The 20,266-nt window shown below is 39.8% G+C and overlaps 1 protein-coding gene across 1 annotated transcript in view; it reads right to left on the bottom strand.

Annotated features, from left to right (window-relative positions):
- prkd3 (protein kinase D3) overlaps positions 1–20,266 on the bottom strand; it is a 396,357-nt gene that overhangs the window by 120,796 nt on the left and 255,295 nt on the right. Inside the window, exons 5-8 of the mRNA XM_078557299.1 lie at positions 19,011–19,153; positions 8,382–8,432; positions 6,042–6,231; positions 5,336–5,413 (exon numbers count right to left, since the gene is read on the bottom strand). Coding sequence (XP_078413425.1) covers positions 5,336–5,413; positions 6,042–6,231; positions 8,382–8,432; positions 19,011–19,153 — 462 coding nt within the window. The remainder of the gene's footprint in view (positions 1–5,335; positions 5,414–6,041; positions 6,232–8,381; positions 8,433–19,010; positions 19,154–20,266) is intronic.

The following is a 20,266-nucleotide window of genomic DNA, read 5'->3' as shown; positions in this document are numbered from 1 at the left end:
TCAGGGCTGGAGGGGAGCTTGCAGTGGGAGGGGGAGGATCCAATTGTTGTGGACTACGTTGGTACCAATGACATAGACAGGACTATGAAAGAGGTTGTGTGGGGAGTATGAGTAGCTAGGGCCTAATTAAAAAGTAAAACCTCAAAAGGTAATGATCTCGGGAGTATTACCTAAGCCACAAGTAAATTGGTGTAGGATAAATAAAATTAGGGAGTTGAATATGTGGCTCAAAAATTGCTGTGGGAGAAATGGATTTAGATTCATGGGACATTGGTACCAGTATTGGGCAAGTGGGAGCTGTACAGTTGGGATAGTCTTCAGCCGAACTCTGCTGGAACCAGTGTTCTGGTGAGCCGTATAGACAGTCCAGAGGGCTTTAAATTAAAAGTGGGGATGGGGGAAATCACGTGAGGGAAGATGTGGTAAATTAAAGGAAAAGGACAAGGCAAGAGAGGGTAGCAATAAGGGTAATGACAATCATAGCTTGGCAGGAAGGGACATTGTGTACAAATTTAATAGCGAGATAGCAGATAAGGCTCGAGCTTGCAAAAATAGTAAAAAGGCCGAACTATAGACTGTATCTGAATGCCTGTAGCATTTGAAACAAAACAGATGAATTGGCAGCTCAAATAGAAATAAATATATAAGATTTGAAAGCCATTACAGAGATGTGGCTACAAGGTGACCAATGCTGGACTGGAATTCTCAAGGGTACTTGACATTTCGGAAGGACAGGAAGCTGGGAAAGGGTGGTGGTGTTGCTTATTTAATTCAGTGTGACATTAGTACAACAGTGAGAGATGACCTTAGTTCTAAAGATCACAATATAAAACCAGCTTAGGTAGAGACAGAAAATAGCATAGGGAAGAAAGTCATTGGAGCTTACCAGTAACAACACTGTAGGACAGGGTATACAAGAAGAAATAATGGGGACTTGTAAGATAGGCAATTATCATGGGTGATTTCATTCCATATAGATTGGACAAATCAGATCAGCAAATGTAGGCTGGAAGGTGAATTCATGGGGTACTTCAGGACAATTTCTTAGAGCAGCACATTCTTAGAGCCAACCTGAGGGCAGGGTATTCTAGACCTGGCCATGCGCAATGAGGCAGTATTAATTAATGACCTCATAGTAAAGGAGCCTCCAGGTAGCAGTGATCTTAACATTAATGAATTTTGCGTTCAGTTTGAGGAGGAGTGGGCCTAAGACTAATGTTTTAAATAAGGGCAATTATAAGGGTATGAAGATGAAACTGGCTAAAGTGAACCAGGAAAATAGGTTAAGGGGTAAGTCAATAGAAATGCAGTGGCAAACCTTTTAGGAGATATTCGTAATGCTCAGCAAAGATACATTCCAGTGAGAAAGAAAAACTCTAGATGAATGCACCATCCGTCGCCAACTAAGGAAGTTAAAGTATCAAATTGGAAAAAAGGCATAAAATTCTGCAAAGATTAGTGGCAAGTCAGAAGATTGGAGAGGTTAAGAATAACTAAAAGAATAATAAGGAGGGAGAAATTAGAGTACGAGAGAAAGTTAGCTAGAAATATAAAAATGGATAGTAAGCTCCTACAGGCAATTAAAAAGGAAAAAAGTAAAGTAAGCCTTGGTCCTCTAGAGAGCGAGCCTGGGGAATGAAGGTCATGTCGGGTAGAGGGAAAGGTGGTAAGGGACTGGGCAAAGGCTGAGCCAAGCAGCACCACACAATTCCTTCACGATAATATTCAGGGTATTACGAAGCCAGCCGTTCGGCACCTGGCTCACAATGGGGGCGTCAAACACATCTCCGGTCTCGCATACGAAGAGGTTCACCGAGTCCTGAAAGTTTTCCTTCAAAATGTTATCAGGGATTTGTTCACCTACACTGAGCACGCTAAGTGCAAGACGGTGACGGCCATGGATGTGGTGTAGGTACTAAAGCGACAGGGGCGGACCCTGTATGGCTTCGGTAGTTGAAGATAGTTTCAGAAAAATAGTGACTTTAAAAAAAAATGGAATATAAAGAAATGGTGGATGAAATGAACAGATATTTTGCACCAGTCTTCACTGTAGAGGATACAAACCACAACCCAGAAATAATTGTGAATTACAAGGTAAAAGGGGGGGGATGAACTTTAAACAATTACAATCGCCAGGGAAAGGGTACTGAGAAAATTATTAGAACTAAAGACAGACAAGTCCCTTGGTCTTGATGGACCTCATTCTAGCGTCTTAAAAGAAGTGGCTGCGAAGATGGTAAATGCACTGGTTTTAATTTTTCAACATACTCGGAAAGGTCCCATCAGATTGGAAAATAGCGAATGTAACTTCTCTATTCAAGAAAGGGGGAGACAGAAAGCAGGAAACTACAGGCCAGTTGGCTTAGCATTTTCATAGGGAAAATGCTGGAATCTATTATTAAGGTGGTTATGGCAGGGCATTTAGAAAATCTCAATGCAACTCGACAGAGTCAACATGGTTTCGTGAAAAGGAAATCGTTTTTGACTAATTCATTCAAGTTCTTTGAGGAAGTAATAAGTAATATGGGTAAAGGGGAACATATAGATGTGGTGCTTGGATTTCCAAGAGGCATTTGATAAGGTGCCACATCAAAGGTTACTACAGGAAATAAAACTTCATGTTGTGGGGAGAAACGTACATTTCATAGATAGAGGATTGGTTGGCTAACAGGAAGCAGAGAGTAGAGATAAATGGGTTATGTCTGGGTTGGCAAACTGTAATGAGTAGAGTGCCACAGGAATCAGTGCTGGGGCGTCAACTATTTACAATTTATATCAATGACTTGGACGAAAGGACCGAATGCATGGTTGCTAATTTTGCTAATGGCACAAAGAAAAGTAGAAGTAAATTTTGAGGAGGACATAAATAACCTACAAAGGGATTTAGATAGGTTAAGTAAGCGGGCTAAAAATTGGCAGATGGAGTATAATGTGGAAAATGTGAACTCATCCACTTCGGCAGGAACAATAAAAAAGCAGTCTATTATTTAAACGACAAAAGATTGAAAAGCTCTGCAGTATGGAGATCTGGGTGTCCTGGTACATGAATCACAAAAAGTTAGTACACAGGTACACAAAGTGATTAGTTAGATAAATGGAATGTTCATGTTTAATGCAATGAGAATGGAATATAAAAAAGTTGGGAAGTTTTGATCCAACTGTATATGGCATTGGTGAGATCACATCTGGAGTACTGTGTACAGTTTTGGTCTCCTTACTTGAAAAAGGATATAATAGCATTAGACACAGTTCAGAGAAGGTTCACTCGATTAATTCCTGGGATGAAGAGCTTATCTTATGAGGAAAGGTTGGACAGGTTGGGCCCGTATCGATTGGCGTTCAGAAGAATGAGGGGTGATGTTATTGAAACAAATAAGATCCTATGGGTAATTGAAAGGTAGATGCCGTGCAGCTGTTTCCCCTTGTGGGAGAGATGAGAATTAGGGGACCTCTTCCACTTTCAGGTATCATGCCCTAAGAGGGCATTGGCAACCATGGAATTCCAATGAACGATCATGATTATGCCTGGCAAAGTAATGCAGTGGCTTGCCGTTGCCTTCTGCAGTATGAATGACTAGAAAGCTCTCCTGCTCTTACCGTCTGCCATCACAGGTATTGAAAGGATTTACAAGCTGATAATCAACCTGTTTGGCCATCAAGTGCTGAACCCAGAGCTTCTAGCTCAGAGGTAGGGGAGCTACCACTGCACCATAAGACCTCCCTTAGAAATAGAGGACACAATTTAAAAATAAGGGGTCTGTTAATATGGCAATCATCTTGTTAAAACCAATTACTAGTTAAACAGGTGATGGGCATTAATTATCCCATCTAAAGAAAAACACTTTGTGTGGAAGCAACTAGGAAGTTATCTTGGAAATAAACCAGCTTTAACCAAGAGACCAGCCTGGATTAATTCTTCCACCACAACCTCTTATTGTAACAGGTCTCCCCTTTAAGGCAGACATGAGGAGAATTTTTTTTCTAAGGTTTGTTGGTCTGTTGAATTCTCTTTCCCAGAGAGGAGTGGAGGCAAGATTATTGAATAGTTTTAAGGCTGAGTTAGAAAGATTGTTGATTGGCAAGGGAGTCAAAGGGTATAAGGGGCAGACAGGAAAGTGGATTTGAGGATATAATCAGATTAGCCATGATTTTATCAAATGGTGGAGCAGGCTTGTTGGACCGAATGGCCTACTCCTGCTCTTAATTTGTATGTTCGTATGTACCCAGTCTCCATAGCCCAACATCTCCCTATGCAACTACCCACCACCCAGTCTTCTGATAGGTTTCCAATTTCCAAACAAGGTGGCATATATTTAATAAACAATCTTGCTCCTTTCTACTTGTAGACAGAAGGTTGCAAAATGAAGTAAAATCTTTGAGAATATACTTGTACAGGGCATCTCAAGAAAATATTAAATTGTATATTGATTTTATATAAAATAAGTATTTACAGCCAGTTGGAATATTGCTCTTGTGCCAGAATGGTTGGTAGAAATGCATAAAAATGACAACACAAAAACAAGTCATTCAGCCCAACCAGTCTGTATTAGCATTTATTTTCCATGTAAACAAATTGTCCCAATCATATTTACCCACCTTGTCCCCTTGCCCTGTTTATCTCTACTTCTTCATCCAGCTATTCAATCAAATCTTTAATGTTGATATAAGATTCTGTCCTAATCACTAACCTTGTTGATGAATTCAACAACCTCATAATTCTCTGTAAAGAGATTATTCCTACTCTCTGTTGTAAATCTAGGTTTAATTATGTATCTATAGATCCTTCATTCTAGGCCCTTGAATTACTGAATTGCTTCAATATATTCTGTCATGGTTTTAACCATTTCTTTCCTATCACCCTATCGTAACCAAACAAAAATCCAAACTTTTTAGTCTTTGTATTTCCTCATACTAGACAGAATTCTGGTGAATCCTCAATATCCTTTCTACAATACAAAGCACACTATTACACACGATACTCAGAGGTTTTATTAAGACCTTACCTTGACTCATGATTACCTCTTGACATTTATATTCCATACCTTGTGGTTAAAACCTGGGATTCCATGAACTTTTCTTGCAGCCTTATCAACCCCAAGCATTGCCTTTAAAACCCTGTAATCCCAAATCAGCACAAAGCTTACCGATACGGGCTAGACTGCAAATAGCTTTGCTTTTGGAAGAATCAAATTTGAGATATTTAGGACTACACAATAACAATTAATTCAACACAAATCTTAAGAAAAGCTATAGTGTTTGATCAAATAAATAAATTTCTTCTACACTGGATGCCAGGATGATATGATTCAAGCCTAGTTTGCACGCATTTCCTTACCTCCATTAAATACGACTTCACCAAGACAGTCCCTGGGCACCTTGGATGCACATCGCTTGTGACAATTAAACTTGCAGTCTGCAAAATCAGCAGGTGAACAAGTTAATTCACAAAGGATATAAATTTAATTAAAAATTATTAATTTTATTTTGATGTATTGCAGTTTGCTAGATCCTGTGCAAATGCATTAGAAAAATGAAATATGAAAAATATTTTGGATCAGTAGATACAAAATTAAATTCAGAACACATGGGTATAGATGGGATACAGTAAAATTATGGGGCCCTAATAAAAACTTAAGAAATTAATTCAAAAATTTATTTTTGGCAGCTCTTCCAAATATCCAAACATTATATATGAGCTGGAGAAGCAATACGATTGAAGATGTCAATCAACTGAGAAATAGCAATATAGAAGGCTTATGTACTTGAATAAACAGAAAACAATAAAAGATGTTGCTTTGTAAATAAGAGCTTTAAGCACCTGGACATTACACTGCAGTATTAGCATCAAGTACTTAATGCTTTTATATGAAGCTACTTCAGCTGTTATTTAACCTAAGTTCAGAATTCACATGCCAATATTGGACAGTATAATTTGTGGGCAAGTAATAAAATATTGTTACTGAATTACTTCAGCAGTTAAGACCCCTAAAATGGCAATATATTACTTTAGCTACTGACAATATTACATGTACAGCCCTTACCTCTACATTGCATTCCTTGCCGAAACAGTCCTTTTAATAATCGCTTGCAATATTGACAGATAGTGGGGCGTGTATAGGAATGTATGACAAAGGTGTGTGGTACTTTCACCCTCCCCAACACCATCTTTTCCATCCAGATTGGACGTCCACTCCATGAGGGGATTCTTTTGCTGGTTTCCTGGTGGCAACGCTGCAAAGCCAAGCACATGAAATGATTTAAGACGATGATATTTAAGTGAAACTGCTTTCATGGCACACACTGCATTTTAAACTCCAAAAGCTAAACAAATTAGTTATTCATCAGGGTACATTAAAACACCATTATATTTGAATGAAAGTTGACTATTGTGGTTTCCAAAGTGGCACTGAGTTGGTTAGCCCAGCAATTCCCAAGAGAAAAGAAAATGAGAGGAAAATGCACCTCAGGTCACTTATACAAATCCTAGTCAAAGCTTTCAGAGTAATACAGCCAGAGACTTGGAAATAGGTTATAGGCCTGTTCTCTGAATTTCAAATGGCATAGGGCGGCCCAAGGGAATAAAAATTGAGAAAATATTCAAAGTCCCATCCTGAAAAAATCCTGGCCCACAGAAAACCTGACTTTCCCCAAAAGTCTCGGCACAAAGCAATATTCTTCATTTTCTTTATAATAATTCAACAAAAGTTAGTTTTGTAATAACACAAGAGATACAGAACATGGCATATTACCAAAGCTGGGACATAACCAACAAATTAAGCCAATGTTCCAGGACATTATTGGTTTCTAAAAGGTCCCTTGCAACATTGGAACAGGCGACTGAGAATTCAGTAAGCTAGTTGATTCTCCATTCCAGGCATATCTAACGATACATGCAAGTTACAACGTGAAAACAAGCTATTCAGCCCAACCAGCCCATGACAATGTTTGCCCATCATATGTGCAAATCCTTCTAATCACATTAATTACCGTGTCCATTGAACCCCTTTTTTCTTTATCCACCTATCCATTTCAATCTTGAATGTACATTTTAGCCCATTACATTTGCATCGCACATTTATATAATATAGCCATTTTTAAAAAAAAATAAATGATGCTAGTCACCAGCTTTGAATTTCTGTTGTCTACCTATGCTGTGTTCAATATGTTGCCAGAATCCAGATTTTTTTTCTTCTTGTGATTATGCAAGCTGCTGATCAGACCGCACCAGGAGTATGTTAACCCAGTTTTGTTACATGGTGAAGGATAAAAGCAGCCAGAGGAGAATTACAAGAATGATTCCCAACTTAAAATAACCTCAAGATGGGTTCAAAAAGCTTGATCTATTTATTTAAGAGCAGCATAGACATAGAGGTGACCTGATAAGAGGGCTATAAAATTAAAGAACTGGATACTGTGCTTATTGGTCGAGTTTTCTAGTTTAGCCAAGTGGGGAGAATCAAGGAGGCGGTTTTAAACACTGTAATGGTAGGAACAGATTGGATCTTAAGCAGCACTACTCCAGAGAGTGGTGAGCTTCTGGAATACATTAGCTGACTCTCTATATACCTTTAAGAGAGAGTTGGACTGGTTCTTGAGTGAGGCAGAAATCACATTATAAATGAAGCAAGTGTCTTTATAGATAACACATGGTCCTTGTAATCAGCTGAACTAGTTTTGATCGTCTGAGCGTGTCAGACAGGAATCTAGAGTATTTTTCGCTTTTTGGTCTTGGGTTTTTCTCCATTTCTTGCTTCTCTCTCGGGAGACAACCTGACTGTAATTAGGAAATGGGTGGTGAAGTTGGGGGCAGGGGGGTTGGAGAAAGAAAGCGAGTGCCTACCCATGATGCTCTGACCATCACGAGCATGGGGCAGGCTTGATGGACCAGCTGGTTTTTTCCTGCTCATTAATTCTGAATTTTTGTACTTGCACAAAGTGGTTAAATGTAGGTTTCACATCCACAATTCCACTCAACTTTCCCATTCCTGATGGTGTGCAAATCTGAGCTACTTGCTTCCCTTCTTACCAATACAAACAACAGCACTGCTTCCATGTGGCGCACTAATGCATATGCTAAAATATTTCCCCCCAAAATTTCAGATAGTTTGTATACAAGGACACCTTGTAAACATAGAATATTACAATGCTCTCCCCAAGAACTATACAAGCTGCGTGTTGGGATAGTAAACTATGTTAGTGTTTAGATTAGAGAGCCATAGGCAAGTTATAATAAATATAACTAGGACAGTGAACATGAATTTATTTCTTTACAGAGAATACAAGGGCTACAGTGAGAAAAAAAGTCTTCTACCTTAAAACTGATAACTGAACTCCAACAGAAAATAAATTTCTAGGCTTGCAAGCCATTCCAACACACTTACCTTGATTAAACGAATTTCATCACTTTTTGGTTGGATCCCAGGATAGAGCCCCTGTGGAGAGGAACAATTCCAGATTACCATGGAAGAAAACAGTTAAAACAAACAGAAGTCTGTAGCAAATTTACATAACGTTTCCCCTTTTCTCTCCTTCCTCCCAAACCTCACCACCACCACCTCCCCGACTCTGCCCCCACCCCGACAAAAAGGTATGAGCGAGGCCCTGTACTGACAACTTAGGAAATCACACTTGCAACCCCATGTCACAGCATTTGTAAACAGAACACCAAAATGCTTAGGCTATTCCTTCACCCTCAAAATCACAAATTCTAAAATAATAAACACATTTGCCAGAAATTGGTTTTATCCATACAAAATAAGAATCTCTCATCGAAGCTCTGCCATATGTAATTAATTGAGACGATAAACCTAGTCAAACTAAAAATACACTGCAATGTGTGTTTAAAGATATTTTTCCTGACAATTTCAAAAAGTAAAAGACTTGCATTTATATAGTACTTTTCATGACCACTGGACATCTCAGTGCCTTACAGCCAATGACATATTTTTAAAGTGATGTTACTGTTGTAATGTAGAAAACATGGTTTGCACACAGCAAACTCCTACAAATAGCAATGTAGGGTGACGAGATAAGCTGTTTTAGTGATGTTAATCGGGGGATAAATATTGGCCAGGAGACCAGGGATCAACTACCCCTGGTCTTCAAAATAGCGCCATGGAATCTTTTATATTCACTCAAGGAGGCATATGGGGCCTCGGTTTAATGTCTCATCCCTAAGGCAGCACCTCCAATAGCACAATGCTCCCTCAATTCAATACTGCACTGGAGTGTCAACCTTGATTTTTGTGCCCAAGCGCTGGAATAGGACTTGAACATGGAACCTTGTCATTCAGAGGTGAGTGTGCCACCCACTAAGCCATGGTTGGCAGACATTGTTCATACACTTCTTTGAGAAACTGCACCTTTGGATTTTTTGGGAAACAACTAAAATTAGTGGGATGAGTTAAAGGAGAAATTGTTTAATGAGAGAACAAATTAAGCCAGGCGGAGGAGAGTGGTAGTGATTGGGGGTGTCCTGATGGGTGATGGAGGTGTAAGAGGGCTCTCCACTCCTTCCTTGAATGGAGGCCCAACCAGCCCCCATCCAGTACCACCCTCCTCTAGTTCTGAAGAAAGATCCTTGACCAGAAACGTTAACTCTAGTTCTCTCTACACAGATGCTGCCAGACCTGCTGAGCATTTCCACCGTTTCCTGTTTTTATTTCAGATTTCCAACGTCCACAGTATTTTGCTTTTGTAAAATTATTTAGTGTCAGCCTTGATTGTTGTGCTCAAATGCTGGGTGGTTAAATAGCAAGCACAATTAAACCTTTCAACCTTTCCCCATGAACGTGCCGATGCAGAAAGGTATGAATGTGGTAATGCAGGGTACAATACAGCGGAACACAATGAGAAAAGGTCATTCAACTGAGCTCATCCCTCCAGTATCCTTACCGTCAGATGGTTTTATTGAAAAAATGCATGATATCCAAAATAGAGATTAACAAATCAATATTCTTAAAGAGATGAAATGCTTGTCTTAAGAAACACAGAGGAAAAATGCCACAAAATAAAAGAAAAAAGTTGAAAGCCAGAAATCTCAAGACATGATTTTAACCAGTTCCAGTATATACACCAAATCAATGCCCCATTTACATTCAGAAAGCTACTGAAAAATCTTGCAGGAAGGAAGCTTGGATGAGAATAATACTTGGGACTGTCCCTCACTAGTACAGAATCCAATTTCCATTCTCAAGAATATGTACCCTCAGCTCAAATGTGGTGCAGTCAGTCAATAATGCTTAATGGTGCCACCTTAAATGCAGTTCATATCTCACTGTCTCAGGCACAAACTGGGGTGAGCACCTTTTGGAGGCACATGGTTTTAAAATTTAAATACAGGTCAAGTATCCTTTATCTGAAACCCTCAGATTGCATTTTGGATTTCACATAGCTTTTGTTTGCAGATATCGCATATAAACTTACATTACAATGGCTTAAGCCTAGGCTAGCTATAGTCTAAAGTAAATAAAATGGCTAGAAAAATAAGATGCATCACTGAATAATAAATAGAGTACCTGTAATAAGTTTTTTTTTGACCATGTTCACGACAAAAATCACAAGGTAAACAGTGCAGACAAACAACTAGGCTTCCTGCACTAAAGGCCAACGAGGTTCAAAACAAAGTGCAGTTTTTGGACCTCTTTGGTTTTTAGATTTACAGATAAAGGATACTCGACCTGTATTGTTTTCAAACCCATTCCTTGCTCTGTAACCTCCTCCAGCCCTACATCTCCCCAAGATCTCTGTACTCCTCCAATTCTGGCACCTTGTGCATCCCCAAGTTTCTTTTCTCCACCATTTGCAGCCATGTCTTCAGCTGTCTCGGTCCTTAGCTTGAAAATTACCACCCTATTATCACTTTTGTATATGTACACCCAAAACTGCTTTGTATTGTGACTTTATCCATAAAGTCAACTGCCTGGAAAACCTAAGCTGCAATGAAGATTGAAAGCCTCATTATCTCAAATTGCAGCTTTAAACAGACTGCTGGATAAAATTCAGAGATGAGAATTTGGGACCAGTTGAAAGCAATGTGGTGCTTTGGGATATATGCAACTATTCATTTGAAGAGAAACAGTTGGTGAACACCATAAGTATCTAATAGAAAGCCGTCTAAAATTAAAGAGCTAGAACGTGGGAAGGAATTTTATGTCATCAGAAGGCAAAGGAGGCTCTTAAATGTTACGATTGTTTCCAGCAAGGTTAACCAGGAACTGCAACATCTCTCAACATTGCAGCATTACAGGTTGAAGCAAGCTACACTAATCTTATATGGATCATTGGTCAGGTTTCTTCTGGAACTTTGCAGTGAGGTTATTTTTGAAGTATTTATGAAACCATCTCCAAAATGACACACATATTAGAAATAATTCATAGAAGAGTCATGAAGATGGTTCTAGGTCATAGTCTACATTTTTGAAAGCCCTAACAAATCCAAACTGGATTTCAATTAAAAAGGAAGATCCAAAAACTGATTTATGTCTTTGAAATACTGAGAGTCATAGATAACATTGTGCAAGTTGAGTAGTACATTTGCATCTATAAGTGTACAACTAGAGCACCAAAATTAACAACCTCAAGCGAGGCTGGAGATTAGTAGAAATTATTTTCCTATAGGGTAGTATGTGGAACACTCAGTAACGTAATTAATACTGTGTCAATTAACTCCTCTAAAAAAAGAACAGGATAAATATCTGGTTAGGAACAAGATTGAAGGCTATACAGGGATAAGTATAGAGTGCATTAAAATACTCCATGGCACACATTAGCTGCTAAGCAGCTGGGAATACCATCTGTGACAAGTAAACTGCCCAGGTTTAAGTAATGGTGGTGTATGTAAAAAGAAATACTGCAGTGGGGTATTGTTACCCAATGCATCAGGCAGGAAACTGATTGGATCAGATTGGCCCCCCTTTACATACTCTGCTTTTATTTTCTATAGACTTCAATGGAAAGCAAAATTGGTTGCGATGTAAAACGAACATCCAGTCTGATCAAGAATCATTATAGCGAATTTTCCCTCTGTTTAGTAATTAAGCAGGACAGAGTCCCTACTGGCACAGATTATATATACTCTGTGGAAGGGACATATTTAATAGGCTAAATAGCATTTTCTTATCCAGACTTTATATTGTTGTTCTTCAATTGTTTATATGACAGTTATATTTATTGGACAGCATGAAAAATGAACGTGCACTCCTTAGATTTTATAAGGGAGGAGGTAGAGCAGGAAAATGAGTGGTAATTATCCTGCACTAAGGAAAAGGAAAAAAGAATGAATCCTTTTGAGGTTTGGTGAGGGTGAAGTTAGTACTGGAGAAATCAGCATTGCAGCAGAAGATCCTGAACACAATATGTTTGTCAATATCCTGTGGTGCTACACATGGCAAATTGGAGAACATGCGCTCTCTCTTACTTATTTCTATGGTTTTCATGTTGTTGCTTCTCACCTTCTACCTTTCTACACTTTTTTTTGCTTCCTTATTTCTGTTTGGGTGGGAGGTAATTGTTGGTCTGATGCAGTGTGGCTGGGAAAGGAGTTAGTAATGTCTGCAGGCTGAATTTAGGGTGGGGGTTGCAGAGAAAATTTGGCTCTAAGCAGTTTCCTTCTGTCAATTACTTGCATCTCCCATGTCCTCATCCTGTCATGTTGTTCCCTACCCCCTTGACTTTCCCATTTCTCTTGCTTCTAAGTTTGCATGCTCATCACTATCCCAACCTCTTTCACTGCAAACTATCAACTTCACTCTTCTTGCTTTGCTGTCATGTGCCTCAATCTTAACCCTCCAAACACTCCAATCACTTCCTCCCCCCTAGAAGGGGTGATGAAAAGCTAGGGGTCCTTTCTCCCCGCAACCGGCTTATGCCCTGTCCTCTCACAGCTAACTTCCTTTTCCTATCTGCTTCCCTCAAATAGGTTTTGTTTGTTTTCAAAATTAAACATTTTTATATAAAATAAATCAAGATAAATCAGGAAAGGAACTTCATGCCTCATTTTATTTGAGTCTCTTTGCATCATAGCTTTTGGAAATTAGAATTTCGGTCCCACATGTGAAGAAGATATAAGAATGTCTATAATGTTACTGGAAATTATTTTAAAATAAGAGTTCCGGTGGTGTCTGTGTCTATGTGTATGTGTGTCTGTGTCTTAATTGGATTAAAGCCAGTTGGTCTGGAGGCTGGTCTAGATGTATAGAAGAGAAGTAGGTTTGAAATGTTAATTAGGTAAATTACATGGTGAAGTGTAATGGGACAATTTACATTTTTAAATAGACCATTCAAAAGAATGGGTGAAATATTACCCCTAGCCAGAGGAAGCCAAACAATGTATTTACCTTTTCCAAAGCTTACTAACAATATTGGTGTTATGAAAGAGTTTTATTGTTAGAAGAGGTAAAGTTAAAAAAACCTAGTGATACAATGAGAATTTGCATTCAAAGAGGAAAATATGTATAAAGGGAGAGAAGGTTGTTGGTAAAAGGTAAAGGGATTCCAAAATCCAAAACCTCCAGCTTGTAAGCCTCAAGCTGCTGTCTGCAAGAACCCAGAGCTGAAAGAAACTCATTTTGAATTTGAATGTCCAGTGTATGCTTTGCCAGGGGTCTGTTTAAATCTGTGTTTTACTGTTGCCTTAACAGAGGTGTAACTGAGAGTCAGATTAATTAAGGGATTTTTTTTTAAGAAGTTATTATCGTCGTAATTTGTAGATATATGTATGTGCTTACGATCTTTTAATTAATAAATGTTTAACTTAGTTTTACAAAAACCTCTTCAGGCTCAATGGTCTTATTAATACTGAATTCAAAGCCTGCATCTCGAAACATACAAATTGCAAACATTGGTTATGGCAGTTGTTTCATGCTTCCCTCTGGGATTTTAACAGCTCAGCATTTACCATCGGCGGTGTCATAGTACACAGGTGTAAGGATTATAAATATATGTTATTGTTGTATAGTGCTTTTAACATAATGAAACATCCCAAGGCACTTCACAGGAGTATTATAAAACAAAGTATGATACTGAGCCACAAAGGAGATACTAGGTCAATGACCAAAAGCTTGGTCCAAGAGGAAGGTTTTAAGAACCGCATTTAAGGCAGAAAGCCAGATGGAGAGGCAGAGAGGGAATTCCAAAGCTTAGGGCCTAGGCAACTGAAGGCACATCCACGAATGGTGACGCAATTATAGAACCATAGAAAAGTTACCGCACAGAAGGAGGCCATTCGGCCCATCTTGTCTATGCCAGCCCGAGGACACCCAGGTGCCCTTTCTAATCCCACCTTCCTGCACCCAGCCCATAGCCCTGCAGCTTACAGCACTTAGGTGCAGATCCAGGTACTTTTTAAAAGAGTTTAAAGTTTCTGCCTCTACCACCAACTTGGGCAGCGAATTCCAGACACCCATTACCCTCTGCATAAAAAAGTTCTTCCTTATGTCCCTCCTACACCTTCTGCCACTTATCTTGAATCTAAGTCCCCTGGTTCTAGAATTCTCTATGAAGGGAAATAATTTTATCCTGTCCACTCTATCTATTCCCCTCATAATCGTGTACACCTCAATCAAGTCACCTCTCAGCCTTCTTTGTTCCAAGGAAAATAACCCCAACTTATCTAATAAAAACAAAAGGAGATCTTCCTCCCACAGCTTCCAACCTGATAGTTGCCCGACCTTGGACGGCCCGCTTCTACCTCCTACCCAAAATCCACAAACAGGACTGTCCCAGCAGACCGATCGTGTCAGCCTGTTCCTGCCCCACGGAACTCATTTCTCATTATCTTGACTCCCTTCTCTCTCCCCTTGTCCAGTCCCTTCCCACCTACATCCGTGATTCCTCTGACACCTTATGTCACATCAACAATTTCCAGTTCCCTGGCCCCAACCGCCTCCTCTTCACCATGGACGTCCAATCCCTCTACACCTCCATCCCTCACCAGGATGATCTGAGGGGCCTTAGCTTCTTCCTCGAACAGGGGCCTGAACAATCCACATCCACCACTACTCTCCTCCGTCTGGCTGAACTTGTTCTCACACTGAACAATTTCTCCTTTAACTCCTCTCACTTCCTCCAAATAAAAGGTGTGGCTATGGGTACCCGCATGGGCCCCAGCTATGCCTGTCTCTTTATGGGGTATGTGGAACATTCCTTGTTCCAGTGCTACTCCGGCCCCCTCCCACAACTCTTTCTCCGGTACATTGATGATTACTTCGGTGCTGCTTCATGCTCTCGTTGGGACCTGGAAAAATTTATTAATTTTGCTTCCAATCTCCACCCCTCCATCATTTTCACATGGTCCATCTCTGACACTTCCCTTCCCTTCCTTGACCTCTGTCTCAATTTCTGGTGATAGACTGTCCACCAATATTCATTACAAGCCTACCGACTCCCACAGCTACCTCGACTACAGCTCCTCATACCCCGCTTCCTGTAAGGACTCCATCCCATTCTCTCAGTTCCTTCGCCTCTGTCGCATCTGTTCTGATGATGCTACCTTCAAAAACAGTTCCTCTGACATGTCCTCCTTCTTCCTTAACCGAGGTTTTCCACCCACGGTCGTTGACAGGGCCCTCAACCGTGTCCGGTCCATATCCCGCGCATCCGCCCTCACGCCTTCTCCTCGCTCCCAGAAACATGATAGGGTCCCCCTTGTCCTCACTTATCACCCCACCAGCCTCCGCATTCAAAGGATCATCCTCCGCCATTTCCGCCAACTCCAGCATGATGCCATCACCAAACACATCTTCACTTCACCCCCACTGGCGGCATTCCGTAGGGATCGTTCACTCCAGGACACCCTGGTCCACTCCTCCATCACCCCCTACTCCTCAACCCCTACATACAGCACCTCCCCATGCATACGCAAAAGATGCAACACCTGCCCCTTCACTTCCTCTCTCCTCACCGGCCAAGGGCCCAAACACTCCTTTCAAGTGAAGCAGCATTTCACTTGCATTTCCCCCAACTTAGTCTACTGCATTCGTTGCTCCCAATGCGGTCTCCTCTACATCGGAAAGACCAAACGCAAACTGGGCAACCGCTTTGCAGAACACCTGCGGTCTGTCCACAAGAATGACCCAAACCTCCCTGTCGCTTGGCATTTCAACACTCCACCCTGCTCTCTTGCCCACATGTCTGTCCTTGGCTTGCTGCATTGTTCCAGTGAAGCTCAACGCAAACTGGAGGAACAGCTCTTCTTTTGGGACCTCTCCCTGTCCCCTGCCGTCGTCTTCTCCATGGCGCTTTGCTCCAAGTCACTTGTCCCAGGTTTCCGTGCCATTTTTCTTCTTGCACAGGTGCTCTGGGTCCAAAGACTGTAAAAATGCCCATCAGCGACGTGCAGCCCACTCCCAGTCTGTGCATTCGCAAAAGCTCCAAGGTCCAACGGGAGTAGAAGTCCCTGACCTCTGCTCTCAATATTAAAGTAAGTTTGACTTTCTTAACACGAGTATCAACATTGACAACAGGCATGGTTATTTTGCTCCCCACACCAGTCTCCTACATCGAGGAGTAATAGTCTTGCAATTGAGTTTTACTTCAGAAACAATGTCCTGAAATTACTCACTTTGACATTCAATGAAAGCAGTGACAATAGGCAAGATACAGAACACTGCACAATGTTCATCTTGTTTTCAAAATCAGCTGCATTTTACATTGTCTGTATGATCTGAAACATTCTCTGAAATGCAAATTGAAAGATCCTGGTCAAGATGTTAATGATCAGGGTGCAAGCCATCTCAGAGAACTAGTCCATGAAGAGCAGTGTCATGGGTGATAATGATTGATGCCTCTGAAATATCGACCATGTGACTATCAACTTTGACACTGCAGATTAGCTTTATACCTTCTGATCTAATAAAATGGACATATTGTTCTCATGACTTTGATTTGGTCTTCTCTTCATTAAATAACGTTAACATACAAAGCAAACATAAGATGACAAAAGGCTGATCCTACCCACTAAACATATAACCTCGTGCACTGCGCTCTTCAATATTGGCTTATGGGAGATGAAATGAATCAATGGCCAAATTCTTTTTAAAAATTCTGGGAAATTCCTCCCAAGCTCCATTACAAAGCCAGTTCATCAATGATGCATCACTAAACAGCTGTAACTAAGCTACACACCAAACATAGATCTCAACCTTGTCTTCACATTCAGGGGTATTTATGAGTAACATTAAATCTTAGTTCTTGGTTATTTTATTATTGTCTTATGGAGCAAATATAACCACTTCTCAACTGGGAGGGCATTACACTCTTTTTCTCAACTTATTGTATGGCGGAGGTGGAGGGAAGGCTAAGTTTTGTTGAAGGTGATTGAAAATTAATTAGATGATTCATACTGGTTCAAAGTGTTAATACTCTAAAAAGCCATTATTTTAGGTGCATTGCCATCAAAATTCAAATATTTGGCTACCTCTTATATAAATCTGAATAATGCTTTTTTAAGCAAAAATAACTCCACCATTTTCAATGTCTGTTTTGTCACTACTTTCTAATTGTACAGTCTAGACTTTAGTCACATACTCACATATGATAATTATGCTAACCAAAGGCATGCCTGAAAATTGTTCTCTCCACCCATCAATGATTGCAGAGTTCTGCTGCAACTTGCAGCAGAATCTCTTGCACAAAAGCCTACCTACCGCCTGCTAGCAATGCTGTAATTCTCCCACGGGGAGGTGGACCAGTGGGTTGCATTGTTTAAACAATGAGCAGATGTTGTGCATAGCAGCATGCAAATTTAAACTTCTTGAAAATTAATCAATCTTAATAATAAAAATGTAAACTTACTATTTCATATAAAAAGACACATGACAGTATTCTCTTAAAAAATTAAAATTCAGTGTGGCTCTTTCACATTGGAAAATGATCTCTCACCAGACAAAGTTAAAGAACTTCAGCAGAGCACGATAGCATTAATAGATATCAGCAATTACATGTCAAAATAGCATCAAAACTCAACTTTAGCCAATGTGAGAATACATGATAAAGCTTATTTTAAAAAGTAATTTACATAAAACTTTCATACAATAGTACTAGGAATTCAACAATTTCTTTATATTAATAGAATGATGGCTGCTTGCGTAAAAGTTTAACCTGACGGGATAACATTTAAAAACTTCATGTTTTTATACACAAGTTTACATTTTTTTTAAATTTGACAGATCAGGAAACAACTATTTTGTAGATGAAAGAGATAAATTGATGGAGGATAAAGATAAAATGCACAATGCAAGACTGCAAAACGTTTTATATTATGTACACACCTATATGACATTTATAAAAAACCTTCCTATGAAACCAAATGATATTTTTTTATTCAATAGTTGTGCATCTTTTTGACATCTTGTGCACTAACTCTTACATTACGCAGTCTGCGCTAGAAGAGCATGGGATCACAACCTACATTCTCATAAAAGTTGCCATATCCCTGAGGCAAATAAAATTGCTGCCAAAGGTTATAAAAACAAATAATTATTTTTCCCTGATTTCACACACAAATGAGTTTCCCTTCACATGAGCAAAGGAAGAGCAGGTAAGAGCAACTCAAGTTAAGGATCCCAACAAAGTGTTTTTGTCATCTACAGATGTTGAGTTATATTTTTCACATCTGACCCTTCTTTCCGTCCCTCCCCCAACCTTCTTTGTTGATTAAAGTTTTCCTCCTCCACTCTGTGTTTTCTTTATTTTTTCACAGGAAATTCTTTCTCTCTGAACAAAACATTTGAAAATCTCCCATCATATAGGTCAAATACAGGACAAACCTCTGGGATAGGAAAATGAGCTACTACTATGAATGTAAAAATTATCACATGAAACAATAGATCACAGAACAGTGCAAAACAACCTCTTTGGGAGTTGCACACATCTAATACAAAGTACAAATAATTTTGATGTATTCTATTAATACTGCTGGATAAGCTAAGACTCAGGCATTTTATTCTCACACATTTGAAGAAATTGACAATGTACATCCCATACTATTTGCATGTTTAAATTATGCTCACCTCCTCTGAGACGGAGTCCGATGGTGCAGGTCTTGGAACAGAGAGCCCTGGCAGAGAGACATTAGACAGCCGTCTTTTTCTCACTCCACTACAGTTGTTTGGAATTTTGAAGGCACATCGTTTGTGATAGTTCAGCCCACATCCTGACCAGAATTAGGCATTGATGGTAAGGAAAGAAAGTAAATTGATTAGTTCACTTATGAAAGCCAAACTTGAGAAGTCATTTTAGTTTGTCAATCACAGATTATGCTGCAGTATCTTAGATGGACCTATTCCTCAACAGTGCTACCGTGAAGCTCTGACAAAATGCAAGTCGAGGCAGCTAGCTCACGTGTTGTACATACTGCAGTTGTTCTACCACTTCTGCATCAGTGGACTTAAGGTGCTCAGAGTTGAAAGCAGCAACAGATTTCAAATACCCAACTTGATTCCAAGCACACTGAAGCCATCTAGGAAGCAGCATCACACTGCTTTGAATTTCCACCAGTCACAGTATAACTTCAGTTGCATTAAAGTGCCCATATGATCCAGCAAACTGTCTGGCAACCTCTGAACCATTGTATGAAATGTTTTTAGTGATGCATCCAGCACATCCTGCCCATCCCTCATAATATTAAGGAGCAGCTGCCAGGGTCATACATCCAAGCATACAAAATGTAGAGGCCCTTTGTGGCTGACTATTACAATCTTGGTTTCTGCACAGATACCTATGCAAAATGTGGTTTGCTAATCGTACATCACAACTCATAGCTAACGATACCTAAAGCTGCAGTATATTGCTTCCAAGAACAACATAAAGGCCCAAAGCATCCAGTTGACTCCATACCGGCTTCTTTCACAACTTGATCTCATACTTGGAATAATATTGTTGCTGTTATACACTCAAGAACAAAAGACGAGGAAAGAAGAAAATGGGCCAAACCCATTAGGGAGTCAGCATGTAATAAGCCCATGAAGGTAGGATTGGGCTACAGCTATTAGTTTGGATTATAAGAACATTAGAAATAGAAGCAGCACTAGACCATTCAGCCTCTTGAGCCTGCTCCTCCATTCAATACAATCATGACTGATCTTCAGCCACAACTCCACACCCTGTCTGCTCCCCATATCCCTTGATTCTGAGTTACCAAAAATCTATTGATCTCAGTCTTGAGTATATTCAATGATGTAGCATCCACAACTCCCTGGAGCAAAGAATTCCAAAGATTCACAAAACTCAGTGAAGAAAGGCCTCAGTCCTAAATGATTGACCCTTT

This window comes from Cetorhinus maximus, chromosome 14 (assembly GCF_964194155.1).
Source record: "Cetorhinus maximus chromosome 14, sCetMax3.hap1.1, whole genome shotgun sequence".
In the NCBI taxonomy this organism is placed as follows: domain Eukaryota; kingdom Metazoa; phylum Chordata; class Chondrichthyes; order Lamniformes; family Cetorhinidae; genus Cetorhinus; species Cetorhinus maximus.
Note: the sequence above shows the minus strand (reverse complement) of the source record. Positions and strands in the feature narration are given on the sequence as shown.